This window comes from Megalops cyprinoides, chromosome 15 (genome assembly GCF_013368585.1).
Source record: "Megalops cyprinoides isolate fMegCyp1 chromosome 15, fMegCyp1.pri, whole genome shotgun sequence".
Lineage (NCBI taxonomy): Eukaryota > Metazoa > Chordata > Actinopteri > Elopiformes > Megalopidae > Megalops > Megalops cyprinoides.
Window position 1 is genome coordinate 1841443 of NC_050597.1, and position 16414 is coordinate 1857856.

The 16414-nt window shown below is 47.0% G+C and overlaps 1 protein-coding gene across 1 annotated transcript; it reads right to left on the reverse strand.

Moving 5' to 3' along the window:
• Positions 1–643: 643 nt before the first annotated feature.
• On the reverse strand, positions 644–15843 carry aftphb (aftiphilin b). The gene is made up of 11 exons (XM_036547169.1): positions 15663–15843; positions 9018–9812; positions 8388–8954; positions 6394–6551; positions 6023–6149; positions 5483–5539; positions 4979–5098; positions 4786–4846; positions 3564–3647; positions 1557–1680; positions 644–870 (listed from the first exon to the last, which is right to left on the reverse strand). The coding sequence occupies exons 2-11, from the start codon at positions 9759–9761 to the stop codon at positions 726–728; spliced, it is 2187 nt and encodes a 728-aa protein (XP_036403062.1). The 5' UTR covers positions 9762–9812; positions 15663–15843; the 3' UTR covers positions 644–725.
• Positions 15844–16414: the final 571 nt, after the last annotated feature.

The following is a 16414-nucleotide window of genomic DNA, read 5'->3' on the forward strand; positions in this document are numbered from 1 at the left end:
CAATCACTGACTTCAATGAACCAATCAAAAACACTGCTTTCTTTGCCAAAGCAATGTGGTTCGGTCATTATTTGGGGTTCGCAAGGCCTCATAATCTCATCAGTATCTGATGACAAATCCTACATACAGTAAAAACAAACCAGAACATAAGGCAATAATCACAGTAAGAAAACAAAACATTCACCTGAATTTTACAGGCAGAGTGGTTTCAGTTCTATATCCACTTTACTCTCACATTGCGAGGTCTGCAAGCAGTAATATCTCACAACACCCCCTCTACAGCAAAAAAGAGAAAAATAATAATATTCCAGCAGAATCTGACTTCATCCCTGATTATTTACAAATTGATTCTCCTAATATGAACAAGCTTTCATTATATAGGTGTTCTGTATATAAATAAACATTGTTATTATTCATAATCATCACATCTCATTCATACCATCAGAGGAGTGTGCGCACACGCACACACACACACACACACACATACACATACACACACACATACATACACACACACACACACATACACACACATACACACACATACACACACACACATACGCATACACACACGCACACACACGCACACACACGCGCACAGAGTGCGATGTGGAGAGGATAAGAACGTTGAAACATGAGGGAATTGGACAAACAGCAGAAGGAAGAGAGAGCTGAGTGGAGGAATGGAAGGCAGGGAGGGGTGTGGCAGCCAGGTGTGGGCGGGGTCACTCAGGTGCATGGACGGAGCTGAACAGTGGGGTGAGCGTGGAGGGGAACATCAGCACCTTGGCCTGCATGAAGGACAGGTCTGGCAACCTCACGATCACCTTGGATGCCTCCTCACTCAGGTGCTCCTCTTTTCGGGGTCTCCTGTTGGTGTCATAAACCAGAGGGACACATATGTTACCCCAAAACAAGTTTCACAGCAGTGAGCTTCACCAGATCTCCAGATTCAAACTCTACATCTGAGAAACACAGACACTCTCTATCCCACTCTGTACAACAGTAAGATGTAAACTGATGTCTGGCTCCACCTAGGGGCCTACTGCGAGTCAAGCAACAGCAGGAAGCATCTTAAAACTAATTTCAAACAGTTGTTTCATTTTTTTCTGCAGTCAGTCAAACCAAGGGCGACTTAACAACTCATTTTTCCAACTCATTTTCCAATCAAACCTACCAATAGCAGACCACATTTCATCAACTGCATCCAAACCTGTTCATTGTTAATTGTGTAGCTCTTTGTCAATGTAATGACCTGTGTGCATGTGAAGCCAGCCATTGGTTAATGGACCACACCTGCCTAATCAGAGGCACATTAAACACAGGTGTGTGGGTGCCGCTAGGCTCACTTTTGTGACCAGCTTGTGTTCAAGGCTGGGCTTCTTTGCTTGGTCTTTTAAAATAAATGATACGGATTTTTTTTTGTTAGTTCCTTCTGTTCTGTTGTTTCAGTGAGATGCACTGGCCAGCCTCCTCACTGTGTTCACCTGGGCATAATCAGCAGAGTGGTCTGTGATATGAAGCACTTGCGTGTGGAGCCGGGTGTGGAGGCTGACCTGGCCGAGGTGCTGGTCCTCTCTGCTGTGGACATGAGGCGGGCGAAGGCGTCAGAGACAGGGCTGCTGGTGCTGCCGGACTCCGGTCTGGCTCCAGGCAGCTCATACAGCTCCAGGTCCACACCTTCACAGGGGAGCGAAGAGGAAGGTACAGGATCAGCACCCCAGCAGTACGGCTAATTTCCACAGCACATCCACACACACAAGGGGAGGATTCTGTTCCTGTCACTTCTGCTGTCAGCCAGATATCTGTCTATCAGAGACCCCTGGAGAGACCGCAGTAAACACTGGTGTGGACGTTCACAGCAGGTCTTCATGCACAAGCCAGTGACACTCAGCCAGTGTGGCTGGTAATCAGGTAATGTTCCTCTCCAGTGCAAACGGCATCACACACAAAACAGGCAATGGTCCTGGATCTGGACCAAGAGGGGATCCACATGCAGGAGAAGGGGATCATCTACAGGTGTAAATATAAGGATGGAAAACTGGCATCACATCATCAGAAAGGGAAAGGCTAGCCTAATGCAAGGCACAGAAGAAAGAGAAGAAATACTTACAAGCTGAAAGGTGCACTTCCACAGTAGAAGTGAAGAAATCAAGATTTCAGAGAATGTAAAACAGAAAAGATCTACTGGGACCAAATATTTTTCCCCTTCTTTGTATGTGAGAAGACTGGAATACTCCTACTAGTCTACTAATTAAAACTTGTCTACTGAAAAAACCTGTTGGTATTTTCTTTACAATTTTTCAGAGATTCCTTTTTAGCCACAAAAGCGTGTGATGCATCCCACAATGTTAATTTACAGTCATGACAGATAAGTTTCAAAACAATTATTTACACTCATTGAATTTCTGAGTCATGAAAACAAAAAAGTCTTGGCCAAACTGACATTGTGGGGGAGAAAGGTATGTGTCTACTTCCTTTCAGATGGGATGTAATTAAGCAAAAATGGAGCTTTTCAGACACAAATTTCTACTCAGATCAGCCTTGTGTAAGGTTACACTGAAAGACCTGGATGGATTTGCATGAGGACTAATCTAAGGCATATTCTCTAAAACTGAGAATGCTTTATGCTTTTACACTATAATTTTCACAACAGAAAAGAAAATACCACAAAAACGGATCAATGAAAATGTCATATGTATTTGTTTTAAAATGTTATATTCATCTGCTCATCTTAAACCTAAGTCTTCTGCAAACTGCCTAACTTCACAAAATATATTAAAATGCTGAATTGAGCTATGACAAGAAAAGATATGAATGAAACCATTGAGAAGGGTATGGCTCTTTGCACCAGAGATCATAGACCTTATAATTAGCAATGCCAGTTTAAAATCAGAACATACTATACACAAAGCAACAGCTTTCACTTGAAATACGGCCCATCACAACACGTTTAAAATCCAAGATCTGAAGCAGCAAGTTCTAAGTGGAAGTGAGTTAATTAAACTACGATTTATACCACAGCTGAGCTGAGACCAAAAAAGTAAATGACTGTGAATGATTAAAGCCCAACTAGAGGATGAATACCATTGTGACAAAAACTTACAATGAGCTCTCTCATTTCATTTTTTATCAGTTTGTCTTCTCCATGAAATCATCCTGTGTGAAACCTGCATGCAGTCTACACACTAACGGACAACTATGCTCTCATCTAAGACATGCTGCATGTGTGTCAACAAAACACACCAGACAAACACAGACTCCACTGCAAGAGAACCACATGGCTTCTCCAAAACCAGAACTAAAAGCACCGTGATCACGGAGTGGGCTGACTGCTCCACGCTAGCTAAGGAACGGCTGTTTTCGGCCTCGCTGGAGGATGGGCTTATGGGTAGAGCCATTAGCACTGTATGGGTCTTCAACCGTGTGTTGGGGAAGCCATGCACAAGGCAGATGAAGTCAGAGCTGAGAGGACCTGTGCTGCCCGCTGAGGGTCGCCTCTGTGCGGAGGAGCTGGCAAACAGGAAGCGCGTGATAAGCCCAGAAGAACAACTCTTGCTGACCTGGCAATGAGCTGGCGCTGCTACAACTAGTGTCTTCCACGGGCCCAAAGAAATCGAGGTTGAGCAGAGAGGAACCTCCGCTAGCTTGAGATTGAGAGGCCGGACGGAAGACAAGCAGCACCAGGGGGGTTACGCGCAGGAGAGTGGGAGAATAGCAGCTTGTCATTAGTATAGGAAGAGAAGCTGAAATACAGATAGTACCACTAGGCACCTTAGAGAGGAAATACAGAAGCTACGGATTAGCACTACATTGTTACTCATGTTATCAAAAGACAGCAAAAGCCATGGCATCCTGGATTATATGTACTATACATTATCACTGGTTTATTCACATAAGTACAAAGGATAATGTGAGTCTTGTTTTTACAAGTTATATTTATTGCAATCAAATTTAAAGCATTTCCACGATTAATGCCATTAAAGGGAAATCATAATTTAACAATTTCAATGAAAATCATTGTAATACTGAAAAAGGTAAAGGTTTTAATCCTTTATTACAGTAGATGTTAAGAAACAGATTTGTTCATTAAATATTGTTCCCCTTTAATCTTCAACAAAGAAAAGGTACAGAGAGGATGAACTGTCAGAACACAACATAGCATTTTAACTCACAGGACAACAGCGAGAGAACCCAGGCTATCCTTTAACAAATGCGGGGGTTTTACAGCTGCATTTATACAGGAACCAGGTGGCATGTGATATTTTAGTTTTTTTGTACTTCCTCTAAAATGTACTCCCTGAAATATATATTTATATATATTTATTTTTATTTTTTTATATATATATATAAATATATAGAAAGCGCATGAATGAGTCCTAGTATGAATGGTAACTTAAACCACTAATAACTAGAACTCTCAGTGATCTCACTCGAGACCTGTCTTTAGCATAATACTTTGCACAGTGAATTTAAATGAATACTGTTCGCCACATTTGCACATTTGTTTTATAGATCTCACATGAGCAATAACGGCACACAGGCCTGAGCCATGTTACTGAGCCATATTCAGGTGCGCTGTTCGGGGTTAGAGAAAGGGGTGGAGTTGCTCTGCACTATCAGCAGGGTGAGGGTGCGCAGCAGGAAGTGATGCGTGAGAAGGAGAGCCTGGGTTTGCACAGAAAGAGCGCGGAGGCGTGAGCGGTCAGGAGAAAGAGCTCTGTCTGCGATGGCGAGCGCTCTTATCTCCAGCCCTGTAGCTGGAGGCACGACGGAGGGACGTACCATCCAGAGGGTTAGTAAGGCCACTACTGCTCCAGTCAAACTGGACGGGTGGGAGCGCCTCCTGGTGGGGGGAGGAACAAACAGCAGCAACATGGTGAGAGACCCATACAGACCTTCCGTAACTCTGGCCCACTCAGAGACAGAAGCGACGCATGGGCAGACAGGCATGGGTTCCAGTGCCCGGTGTCCGTACCTGGCTGGGGTCTGGTGAGGTGCTCATGTCTGGAGACCCAGGAGGTCCTTGTGCTATGGATGCTATCTTTTCAGCAGCTGACATGGGCTTCAGGGGTTCTTTGGTGGGCTCTAGCATTCCCTGGGAACCGGGCAAAAAGAAGGAGGAGAGTGAGACTCGGACACACAAACTCCTGCTGTAGATGTGCAAAGAACAGCATTCCCACACAAACGCACTCTTCCCCTCCACGTAATCACAGACGCAGTATTCTGGCTTAACACACTTAAGCCTGTTCTGAAATGAGATGACGTATTACCCACCTGCAAAACTGAGTGCTCCAACCATCAAACAACCAAATGCGTGATCAGCTCATGAAAATGAAGTGTTTCTCTATGAAAACCCTTGTCATGTCCAACACAAAATTTAAGGTTGAACGCCCACCCCTAGTAGATCCTTGAGCGGGGTAATGCAGGATGCCCTTTTGTATGAGTAATAAGATCTGGAGCCCCTTAAGGCCACACTCACCAGGCTTGCAGCATACATGGGCACAATCACAGGCTGTTTCTTCTGTCCTGTGAACAGCTGTGCAGAGAAACAGCCCAGATTAGGGTTCACTCCACCACGGACAGCCAGCTACTACAACACAGCACTCATCATAACATTTCCTTAGTTAGATATTAACACATTAATCACAGTATTAATTAACAATTTTTAACTATGACTTCGCTACATAATTGTTTTCTCATCTGAAAAGTCATTTTAGAAACAGGTAGCTGATGTGGTTTAAGTTTTTAAGTTCTTATGACTTATTGCTTATGGCTTCATTTGAAACACTTCAGAAACCAATTGTGGTATTCTGGTTATGATAAATAATGTTTTAGAATCAAGTCCTAGATCACACTCATCCGCGTAACATGCTTGCATCATGATAAAAAATTAAACTGATGACTCAGTAGGTGTATGAACCATTACACAAAAAACAACTCGTATCTAAAAAGTGGGTAGAGTGCAAAAAAGAACCAGAGTGAGGGTTGTTTGTGATGGAGGGCTGCTGGCAGAACTCACAATGTTCCTGGTGTCGATACCCAGGGAGCAGAGCAGTGTCTTGTTGCTATGGGAACCACCCCACTGGTACCTCAGGCCGACAGCATCGTCCACATCCTGCAGCTGCCTCCACACAGCCTGCAGCTCCCTGCACAGCACACAGGGGGCGCCGTCACACAGCTGAAACTACACAGCATCATGCGACCCTCCCACCTAACCCCCAACAAGCAAACACACAAACACAACACCCCCCCCATCCACCATCACCACACAGCTACAGAGGTCTAAAGTCCACTGTTAGAGACAAGCTCAGGATCACCCTTCCCACACCCAAACCCTCTCCCTCGCCCCCTCTCCACCACTTTAACCCTCAGCATTAGCGGCGGACTCACCTGTGGACTCCGGTGCTCTGGTGCTCCCCTGCCTCCCGCTGCCCGTCCGGAGGCTCTAGCAGCACCCTCAGGGACCGGACCTCGCCCCGGGCCTCCGGCACCGGCCGCTCGGGGAAACTGACCCGGAAGAGCCGGTCCAGCCGGGCCGCCAGAGACGCCTGGGAAACACAACAATGGCGGCCTGTTTGAGGGCGCGGGGACAGAGCACAGCACACAGGCTGCTGCAGGGGACAGGGGAGATTCGGCCGCTTTGGCAGTCATGTGACTGAGAGGCCTGGCAGTCAGCCACGTCGCTGACCTTGTGATGCAGGGAGAGACTGCAGAAGGACCGCTGCCTAAATGATGAATAATTATGATTTTCTGTCTCCATTCGAAAAGAACTTATGCAGTGAAATCCTTTTTGTATTTTATTCATACCACTTAAAAGACGATAAAGAGAATAAAAGAGAAGCCCTCCTTAGTGATTTTGTGCCTGTTAACTGCAAGTGGAGGGGTGATCCAATTGCTGTTCCCAGTTTGACCACTAGTGGGCAGCATGAAAATGCACTTGAATTCCTGGTTCAGTCTATGATAGGGTAACCATCTTCTCTATAGCTAATTTACCACCATTTCTCTATGCCATTTACACCTGCTTACAGGCACACTGGTGCAGGCATTCTCTGGCTGTCTGTAGCTTCATGTTCATCCTCCTCTCCTGCACACTGCAATCACTGTCCCCCCCCAAACACCCCCCACCCCCTGCTGGCTCTGACGCTGTGGGGTCCCCTCACGCCCCACTTAGCAGTCAGTCACTAATGACACCCCCTCCCCCAAACACCAGCAGAGACCCGCTCCTCTATGACCAAAAACAGCAGGGCAGTCAGAGAGTTACCGCCATCTTAGTACAGGCCTAGACCTAATGAGAAAGGTAGAGAGAGTGCTCTGACAGATGAGTGTTTGCACAGACTGGTGATGGTGGCTGTTTTAACCGGGTGCAGAGGAAGATGGTGCTGGTGAGTTTTCCCATAATGCATTCTGACAGTAGGCTGTCAGTTCTCATCAGCTCCTCCTCAAGCTGTCCTCCGTAAAGTTTCCTCTTTACTCTATCCTCTTGTTTTCTCCCCAGACTTAAACTGCAGTACAGTGGCTGTATCTGCTTAGTTGAACGGGTCACTGCACATTCTACACGTAAACCCCCTCCACGGCACACAGTCATTTCTCTGCTCCTCTCTCCGCAGAAGCACACTGACCTCCACATTTTTATGCATTCAGATAAATCCATTTCACCTGCACTTCACTAGAATGACCCTTTCAAGATTAAATCAGATGTGTCTGGATACAACACAAAATTAAAATTAAACTGTGGATTAAACTAAATATTAAAATATGTAACGCAACACCAGCCCACACAGAAGCCAGTCTGCCCCCACAGCGCCAGGCAGTGCGGCCATCATTCAGAGCACCACTCAGCTCAGACCTCCAGCTTCCCACGTCGCATCTCCCACAAACTGCTGGGGTCACAGAGGACACTGTACTTACTGAATTCACTACAGGAGACACTTATGATCCAGTGAAATTTTACACTAACTTTCTTAGCAAGGGCCCTGGGAGGAGTACAGAGGCTCTGGATCATTCTGCTCCTGTTTACCCAGCATGCTGTGCTCCCTCACTCTCAGTGTGGACGGTCCTGTCAGGTCACATTCCTCAGGCCGGAATGCAGACGCAGGCATGTCCTTTAGCAACGTCCTTAGATGTCAGAGAAGCTAAACAGCAGATACTGCAGAGCATTCCACTCTGGGGTTATCCAAATAGTTGTAATTAGATCAAATACTTTTTAAGAAATACCAGCACAACAGACATACGCATCTTGCCCTTTGGCACGGCTGTGCTTTTGGCATGGTTGTATCGCACATGCTGGAATGCCTAACACCCATCTCTCTCAGACTGTCTGACGCAGCCATGACTGTGAAACTAAAACACAGAAGCAAACGGCGCAACCTTGAGAAGACGCTTACCGACACACTGTCCCTCCTGCAGGTCTGGGGGCTGCCAGCAGGGGGTGCTGTGGCCGCAGTGCAGCTCCTCCACCTGTCTTCGCTCTCCTCCGACAGAACGCTGCTTTGTTCCTCTGTGAAACAGGCCCAAGAATGCCCCCCCGCCTGTCCCTCCTCCTGCTCCCCGAATGCATTCCAGCCTCCTTCTGCGTCTGCGTCTGCACCCACGGGGGCAGAGCAGAAGTCTGCGAAACTGTCGCTGCCGGGAAACCCCGCAACGTCCCCCTGGCTGTGCTCCGCCTCCTGCCCTGTACAGTGATCCGGTGTTCCGAAATCTCCAAACTCCCCCGCGTCTGTGGGTTCGAAATCAGCGAACCCGTCCCGCTCCTCGGACCGCGCCTGGCTGAGGTCTCTGCCGCCCGCGTCCTCCTCGGGGCGGTCAGCGGGTGACGCAGATTCTGGTGAGGATGGTGACGGGACAGGTCCTGCGGTGCTGAATTCCCCAAAGTCCTCGCTGGCTGATCCGCCGACCGCACCAGGGGCAACGGCGGACTGCCCCGCCCACCCAGCCTCCCCCTCCCTCTCCCCCTCCCCACAGCGCCCCCCTCCGCCCCCATCGCCTGCACCCCCACACTCCGAGCCGTAGTGCACAGCAGCGTCGTCTGTGTGGGCCCGGCTGGACCCCCGCTGCGCAGTGCAGGGCTCGGTGTCACTGTGCTCAGACTCCTCCCCCCCGCAGCAGCACACCTCCCCATTGGCCAGGCCCTCTGGGGCCCCCGCTGGAGATGCTGACCCTGTACTGTGTGAGTCTGTGACGCCGTTCTCCTCCAGGCTGGGCTGAGCTGACCCTGCTTTGCAGTGCAGAGGTGTCCTCTGGCCCCGGTTCTCGGTGTGCTCTGCCCTGCCAGGGGCCTGGCTGCGCTCCACAGGTGTGTCAAAGTGACAGGCACACCTGCCCTCAGGCCGTGGTCCCCCCGAGGGGTCTCCCTCTGTGTTCAGCTCTGCAAACCCATTGGTCAGAACCTCAGCGACGTCCCCGTTGCAGTCATGGGGGCTGTGCTCAGCCCACCTGCCCACAGGTGGGACAGGCAGACGCTTCAGATTCTCAGTGCTGACGGAGGCGTCACGGCTGCTGCCAGGGTCACGGAGGCCATCATCAGACACCCCGCTGCCTGGCGCCCCCTGCCTGTGGCCTGCAGAGCCGGGGCTGAAGAGACCCGGGGGAGAGGTGTCTGCGGCGTGGGACTGGCCGAACCCGACGGGCGTCTCAAACTCACTGAAGCTGACGCTGGCGGACACCCCTGAGAAGCCACCGAAGTCGTCTTCATCCTCCTCGGGTGCGTCCTCCAGCGGGGGCGGAGAGGAGGGGTGCAAGCGGACGATGTCCGGCTCCATGGTGCGTCCGAGGCGACTCGAGCGCTCACGCCTCACGCCTCACACCCGCTCCTGGGAGAGGAACACACAGCCGTCAGACCCGCAAGCCGCAGGCCACACACAACACCGACAGCACGCAGACACACAGACACCTTATTCCCCTACATGACCGTATGAGCTAAGGCACGTAAACATCCACCTAACACACATCGGCATTTAAAATGGCAGCAGTGTGTTATAGTGGTAAAGAGCAGTTACACAACTCATTATATTATTGCCACTTAGCAGATGCTCTTATCCAGAGTGACTTGTATAGCTTACAATTTTATCCATTCATACAGCTGGATATTTACTGAGGCAACTGTGGGTTAAGTACCCTGCCCAAGGGTACAACAGCAGTGTGCCAGCAGGGAATCGAACCGCCAGCTCCTTACCAGTACACTACACTGCCACAAACAAAAATGACAATAATGCAATATGATATTTAATCATTCTTCTCAGAGGAACAACCCTCCACACCAGGCATGTTTCCATTATTAACTGTCAAAGGTACAATCACGAAGTATGGACTGTCTACAGGTTTACAAAGAGAAGAAATCAGAGCATAAGCTTGTATAGTTGTTTTTTTTTTTTTTTTCAGAAACTATTAGGCATTACCATCAAATCAGATACATTATTGTACTGACGTTCCGTTGGTAGGCCAGCATTTCCTCAGGGACAGAACACACAATGTGCGACTTACAAATATCACTGATGTCTGATAATATTCGGTACACTTTTTCTAAACGTAGTGCTATCTCATCAGAAGCCACAGCCAGGGCCAATTCTAATACAATATCTGGGTATTAGGATGGTAAGATAACATATAATCTATCCTCAGAGGCTGATAAAATGAACAATGTGGACTTCTCATGTTACTGAGGGACAGATCTGTGGCAAGCAGCGTGAAGCAACCTGGGACTTCTCTTTATTCAGAACACCCTGCTTCCTGGTCCGATTTACCATTCAAATCAGCTTCCTTCCCCTTACACACTACAAAGGCAGAACTGTCCTAAATACTGTAACAGTATCCACAGTAAACCGTATCCATGGAGAAAACACATGGTGACGATGCTTGCGTGAGGAGGAAGAGATTAGTCAGCACTCTCAGATTAAATCTGGCCATTCCAGGGCATGTATCCCATGGTATTTTAAAGGTAGATAAGACAGAACCACATCCATCATCACAAATCTGAACAGAACTTCCCAGAGGCTTATTACTGTCATTGTAGATGTGCTTGAGTTTAGCTCACATAAAGTCAGCTCAGTGTTATACTGGCTGGAACAGGTCATACTTCCAGGTGGAAAATGGAGGGAGAGTAGGAGATCAGATCAGGGTGGCAGTGTAGCATAGTGGTTAAGGAGCAGGACTTGTACCCGAAAGGTTGCTGGTTCAATCCCCGCTGGGACACTGCTGTTGTACCCTTGGGCAAGGTACTTAACCCACAATTGCCTCAGTAAATATCCAGCTGTATAAGTGGATAACATTGTAAAGAACTGTAACCTATGTAAGTCGCTTTGGATAAAAGCGTCTGCTAAATGAATAAATGTAAATGTAAATGTAAATCAGCCTAAAACCACATAGACTATACTGAGCCAACACACCTTCTTCTGAGTTTGGTTCTTCCCATTCAGAGACTTCTCGTCATTTTCCAGGATCCGATGCCTGGTCTTACATTACCGTCTAGCAATGCTTCTGAATTAGCGCAGTGAATTAGTACACTTACAGTACTGGCACAAAGTCACCGCTTGAGAACATCCTGTCTTTTGCCTTGCCTTCTGCAAAAGAGCCTGCAACAATGAGACTCGGACAGAGGAAGAGTCTTCAGTACGGTAAGCTATCCCGGCAGGACACTGCAGTGTGGAGCCAGCCTGCTGGAGCAGGCCGGAGGAGGCTGACTGATCTCCTAGACCACAGCGAGTCCAGCCGCTCCCTCTAACAGCTAATGACCATGTCAGCAGCCTCCTCTTACCCATCACGGCTCGGAATCAATTTACACCTTCTTGTGACATCAGTAAAAGGGGTCTTATATGGGCTAAATCCTTATGTAAATTCTACCTCTGACACTTATAATACATGTCATACTGAAAAATTATTTTTACCCACAGTTAGAGCTTCCAGCATGTCGTTCAATAAACTAACATCTGACACCCTGGCAATGTCATACGTCATCTGGAGAGCTTTGTGATGAAAAGTCCCTCTCAAAACCAGATCTGATTCAGTGATACATGTTTTGTTTGTGTTACTATAGCAACTCACCAACAGCTTTCACGGTAAATACATCATCAGTTAAGTCACTTTAAGACTCATTTACACAAAGCATATTAAAGACACACGTTAGCAAAACATCATTTGTCCCTCTCATGAAATGCTCCCTTATTTACCGTGTTAAGCAAGACCTGCTCTTGTAACCATAGCTTTAGCCACTAAGATTTTTTATTGTGATTATTATTTTTTTGTAATCAAGCCAACGAGGGCAGCACAACAACTTATTCATTTTTTTACTGCACAGTTGAAAGATCTGAGAAAGAACAGTCTGACCCATGAATCTGGCTTTACCACAAAACAAACTGAGCTTGACTAGACCTTTATCATTTTTCAGCTGCAGCTGTGTACCAGCTTTCGTTTGCTTCTCAGTGAAAAGTTAGCCAACTCTGAAACTCAATATGATGTGTATATAAGGTGCATTTTAAATATGTTTAAGCAAATCAACCAAAAATACAAAATATGGTCATCCCAAGACCACGTTTGAGGGTTGTGCTGTTTCAAATAATTGAGTTGAGTGAGTCATATAATGTGCCGTATGTAACAGGTCAAAATGGAGCTCTCTTGCTACAACAACTTCAATAGACAATACAGTTTCAGTGGCTATAGACAATTATGATTTCAGTGGCTAAAAAGATAAGTATCAAGAAAAACTTCAAAGGAGAAAAACGGGTTTTTCCACCAATGCTATGTTTTTGTGACCAGAACAAAAGGTCAAAGGGACCATGTCAAAATCCAATCAGGTGCCACACATCATAAAAAAAATTCAGAAGACACGCCCACTTTCATGCTGCTGTCATTAACGCAAATGCTACAAAAACACTCAACACAACATCAAGCCCCTTTGTGAGACGAATCAGTGAGTTAATCATGCACAGTCAGAGAGAAGTGGGAGAGAGCAGTCAGACAATTCCCAATTAAGAAATAACAATGTGATAATCGGAACCTCTTTGGCTAAAGAGGTACAGAAGAAGCCGGGGATAAAGTGCTCCTTTCAAACACAGAGCCTGCGACTAGGAGCAAATGAAGACAAAGGATGATCAATACAGCAGACTAAATCTCTTAGTAGAGAGCTATCAGGCAACCAGAACACAAGCACGCAGGGATGTGCTGTGACCATTCAAACAGCCAGGCTGAACCTTCCTCTCCCTCCTCGCGTGCTCATGAGTTCAAACACACTGTGGAAACGCAACAGGGGCAGTTTCCTTCCTCTGCAGCCACAAAGCAGAAACAAAGGCACTTCAGCCACTGTGTGCTTATATTCACCGCAGCAGCACACGCTAACACATCCCAGACACCTCAGCATTCTACTGCTGCCTGCCCCCCGGCCAAGGACAGCAGAGAGCAAACGCTGAGAGACCTCGCACTCCAAGGCACCTGTAGTAAATCTAACTCAGCTTTTTTATTTTTAAGAGGCAGCGATGCAACCCCAAACACATCCCAGCAGCACATGCTTCAGGGACAGCTGAACCCAACACTGAGGTTTGCCCAATGCAGAAAATAGCCCAATGCAGGCCACTGAGCGGACACCTCAGCATGTGAGAATTAGTCATTGTGAAGAAAGCCTATTTATTATGCAAATACAGGCTGGTGTACACACGCTGAGCTCGTAGCAGTAATCAGCCCACTGAGTATTAATAAGGAATAACGTAAACCTTTGGATTTCTGCGTTTGGCAGAATGCCAACATGCGCCTTTAGGACAGCATTAGCGTTATTAGTAAATCACCACTGTGCACTGTGTGGCATGCATACCCAACAAGAGCTAATGCATTCCATTCAACTTCAAATTTCATTAATGTTGCAGCTGAATCTGGAGACCAGATCATTTATCTGCTTATGCATATGTGCAGTGTCAGGCTCAGAAAAAAAACATGCCTTCAACATACCATGCAATACTTATCACCCCAACTCCTTAACTTCATTGGTTAGCCCTGGTCACCTAACTTTTCAGTGCAGGACTGTCCTTGTATCTTTCACCTTTGGTTGCTATTTGGGACTTGGTAAAGCCACTTAATAACAGAACTTGTGTGGAACCTTCATGGAATTTGCTGCACAGTGAGCTACTGGTCTGTGGTGTGTGTAATTTCCTGAAACATTCAGTTTTTTTAATGTTTATTACATTTTCCGTGAATTCAGTTGTAAGCCACTCTTGGACTTGCACTCCACCATCAATTTCCTGTCTCCAGCAGAAAACTCTGCTTGTGTTGTGGAGCACTACAGGGAACTGCCCTTCCCACGACCTGCTGCTCAAAAACACCTGAGATCAAAGCTGGACTAGGCCTCGGCAGGATGCAAGGAGAGGACAAATACACAGCACTTCACTACTGTATCTGAGGACACGCATTTCAATAGTGTCATATTACACAAATTCTTTCTTCTGTTGGATTCACACTATACTTTGGGTCAGGTTAGCTAGGGTGACAATGCGTCCTCTTTTTCCCGGACATATCCTCTTTTTTGGACCCAAAAAAATGCGTCCCAAAAAGTGGACATGTCCGGGAAAAAGAGGACGCATTGTCACCCTGGGTTAGCCACCCCTGCGCTATGGCTAGCAATAACTAACTGCTAACGGTGCATGTCCTAACTAACTATCATAAAATAATAATTAATTATAAAAACATCTGCACAGTTTCTATGAGCTACACAGTTACATAGCTTGTTGAATGCAGTGGTGTGTAATGTAGATTATGGACACTGCAAGTCAATATAAAAGGAGACTTGGTTATCTTCCACGTTGTTATCTACACCAGGTAGCTAGACACTCTAGCTGACGTTACATGCATGGGAAGGCAGGCATGTGGCCCGATCGCAGTTAATGACCTGGCAAATAGTTAACCAGCCATGTAGACGGCTATCCGGTTTATCTTGTTTAAAACGCATTAACGGGTATTGGATAGCTAACTAACTAAATAAGACAAGGTCATCTCGGTTACGTTTGTGGATTTCATTAAAGCCAACGTTAGCTACCTAGTAATATAGGACCGAATGGGAGGACGGTCAAAGTTTAGATCAGAGACATCCAGAGTAGTCTAAATCGATACGATAGTAAGAAAAAAATCTCACTACTGTTAGCTACTTTGACAGCTGTCACGGCTATCTTAGCCAGAGTCGGCTAACCCGTCTCAGTTTGCAGCAGCTAGCTAAGCCAGCAAACGTGTGGCTAGCCGCGTCTAATTGCAAAGCAGCGTAGAGAAGGTACCATCACTGGACAGGTTAGCTAGTTAGCTACCTATGTTTATGAATAATTAAAGAAAACCAAAGAAGTGGATGTGGGTGGTATTTAATGACCTCGCTGCATCTGGGACGGGGAGCTAGTCATCCCTGAGTCCGTGTCCTGCAAAACTAATTTTTCCAAAGTAGCTAACAGCAACCTGGCTAACTACACACTACTGATCCTGATCATCTGAACGCACATATCCCGGGGCTGAATCTTTCACTCACTGCGCAAAAACACAGGACTAACAGCGTTCTGTTTTTAATGATTGCAATTCAGGACGGGCTTTGCGGTCCAGATCGCTACCATGCTGCCTAAGAGCCCCCTCCCTGTATTACTCTCCCCCATCCATACCCCGGACAGCTACAAAAGAAACAATCCGCGGCATGGCTGCCCCGTTACCTTCAGATTTTGGTGGTTAATTCTCATGGTTAAGACGCCGCGGCCCCTGGTACCATACTGCCGGTCAGTTTAAAGTAAGGCATGGGATTCCTGCACCGGAGGTTCACTGGAAACGGAGGTTTAAACCCGCTGGTGTTTGCATCGCTGTCCCCCTCTCCGGTCCTCCGGTCCCCTCACTCTGCATGACAGACAGCGAAACTAAGGAGTGTCCGGCCATCGTCATATCCGGAAGTATATGAGCGTTAACACTTAGCTGCCTATACAGTGTAATATTTTAATATTCAGAAAAACTGCAGGATCGGACGTCCTACAAACAGAGACAAATTGCCAGTGTTTCCAAACACTACATGTCTAGCTGCGAACCAGTTCACCTGTTTATGACCTAGAGCCAAAACCTGTTTTTTTCTGTTTTCATGCCATCTGAACATGAAGTGTAAATCTAGTGTAGCAGGTGTTATATATGGTAATGGGGCATAACCGTGTTCCCATCTTCAAACCAGTAATGAAGACACCTGTTTCTGAACGGCTTTGCTGGTTATTCAGCAGAAGCTCACACGTGTTAGCTCAGGGCTGCTGCCTTCAGCCTGGAACAGAATGAAGCTGATTCAGCTGCAGGGATGCATGGGAGTGTCTGCAGCACTTTGAGATGCAAGAAAATGTCAGTCCCAGAGGCGCCTCAATTGCAGATGGCAGTGCTGGGTGGGCGATGGCAGGCATGGCTGCTCCGGCTGTTGTGTGTCAGGAACTGATGC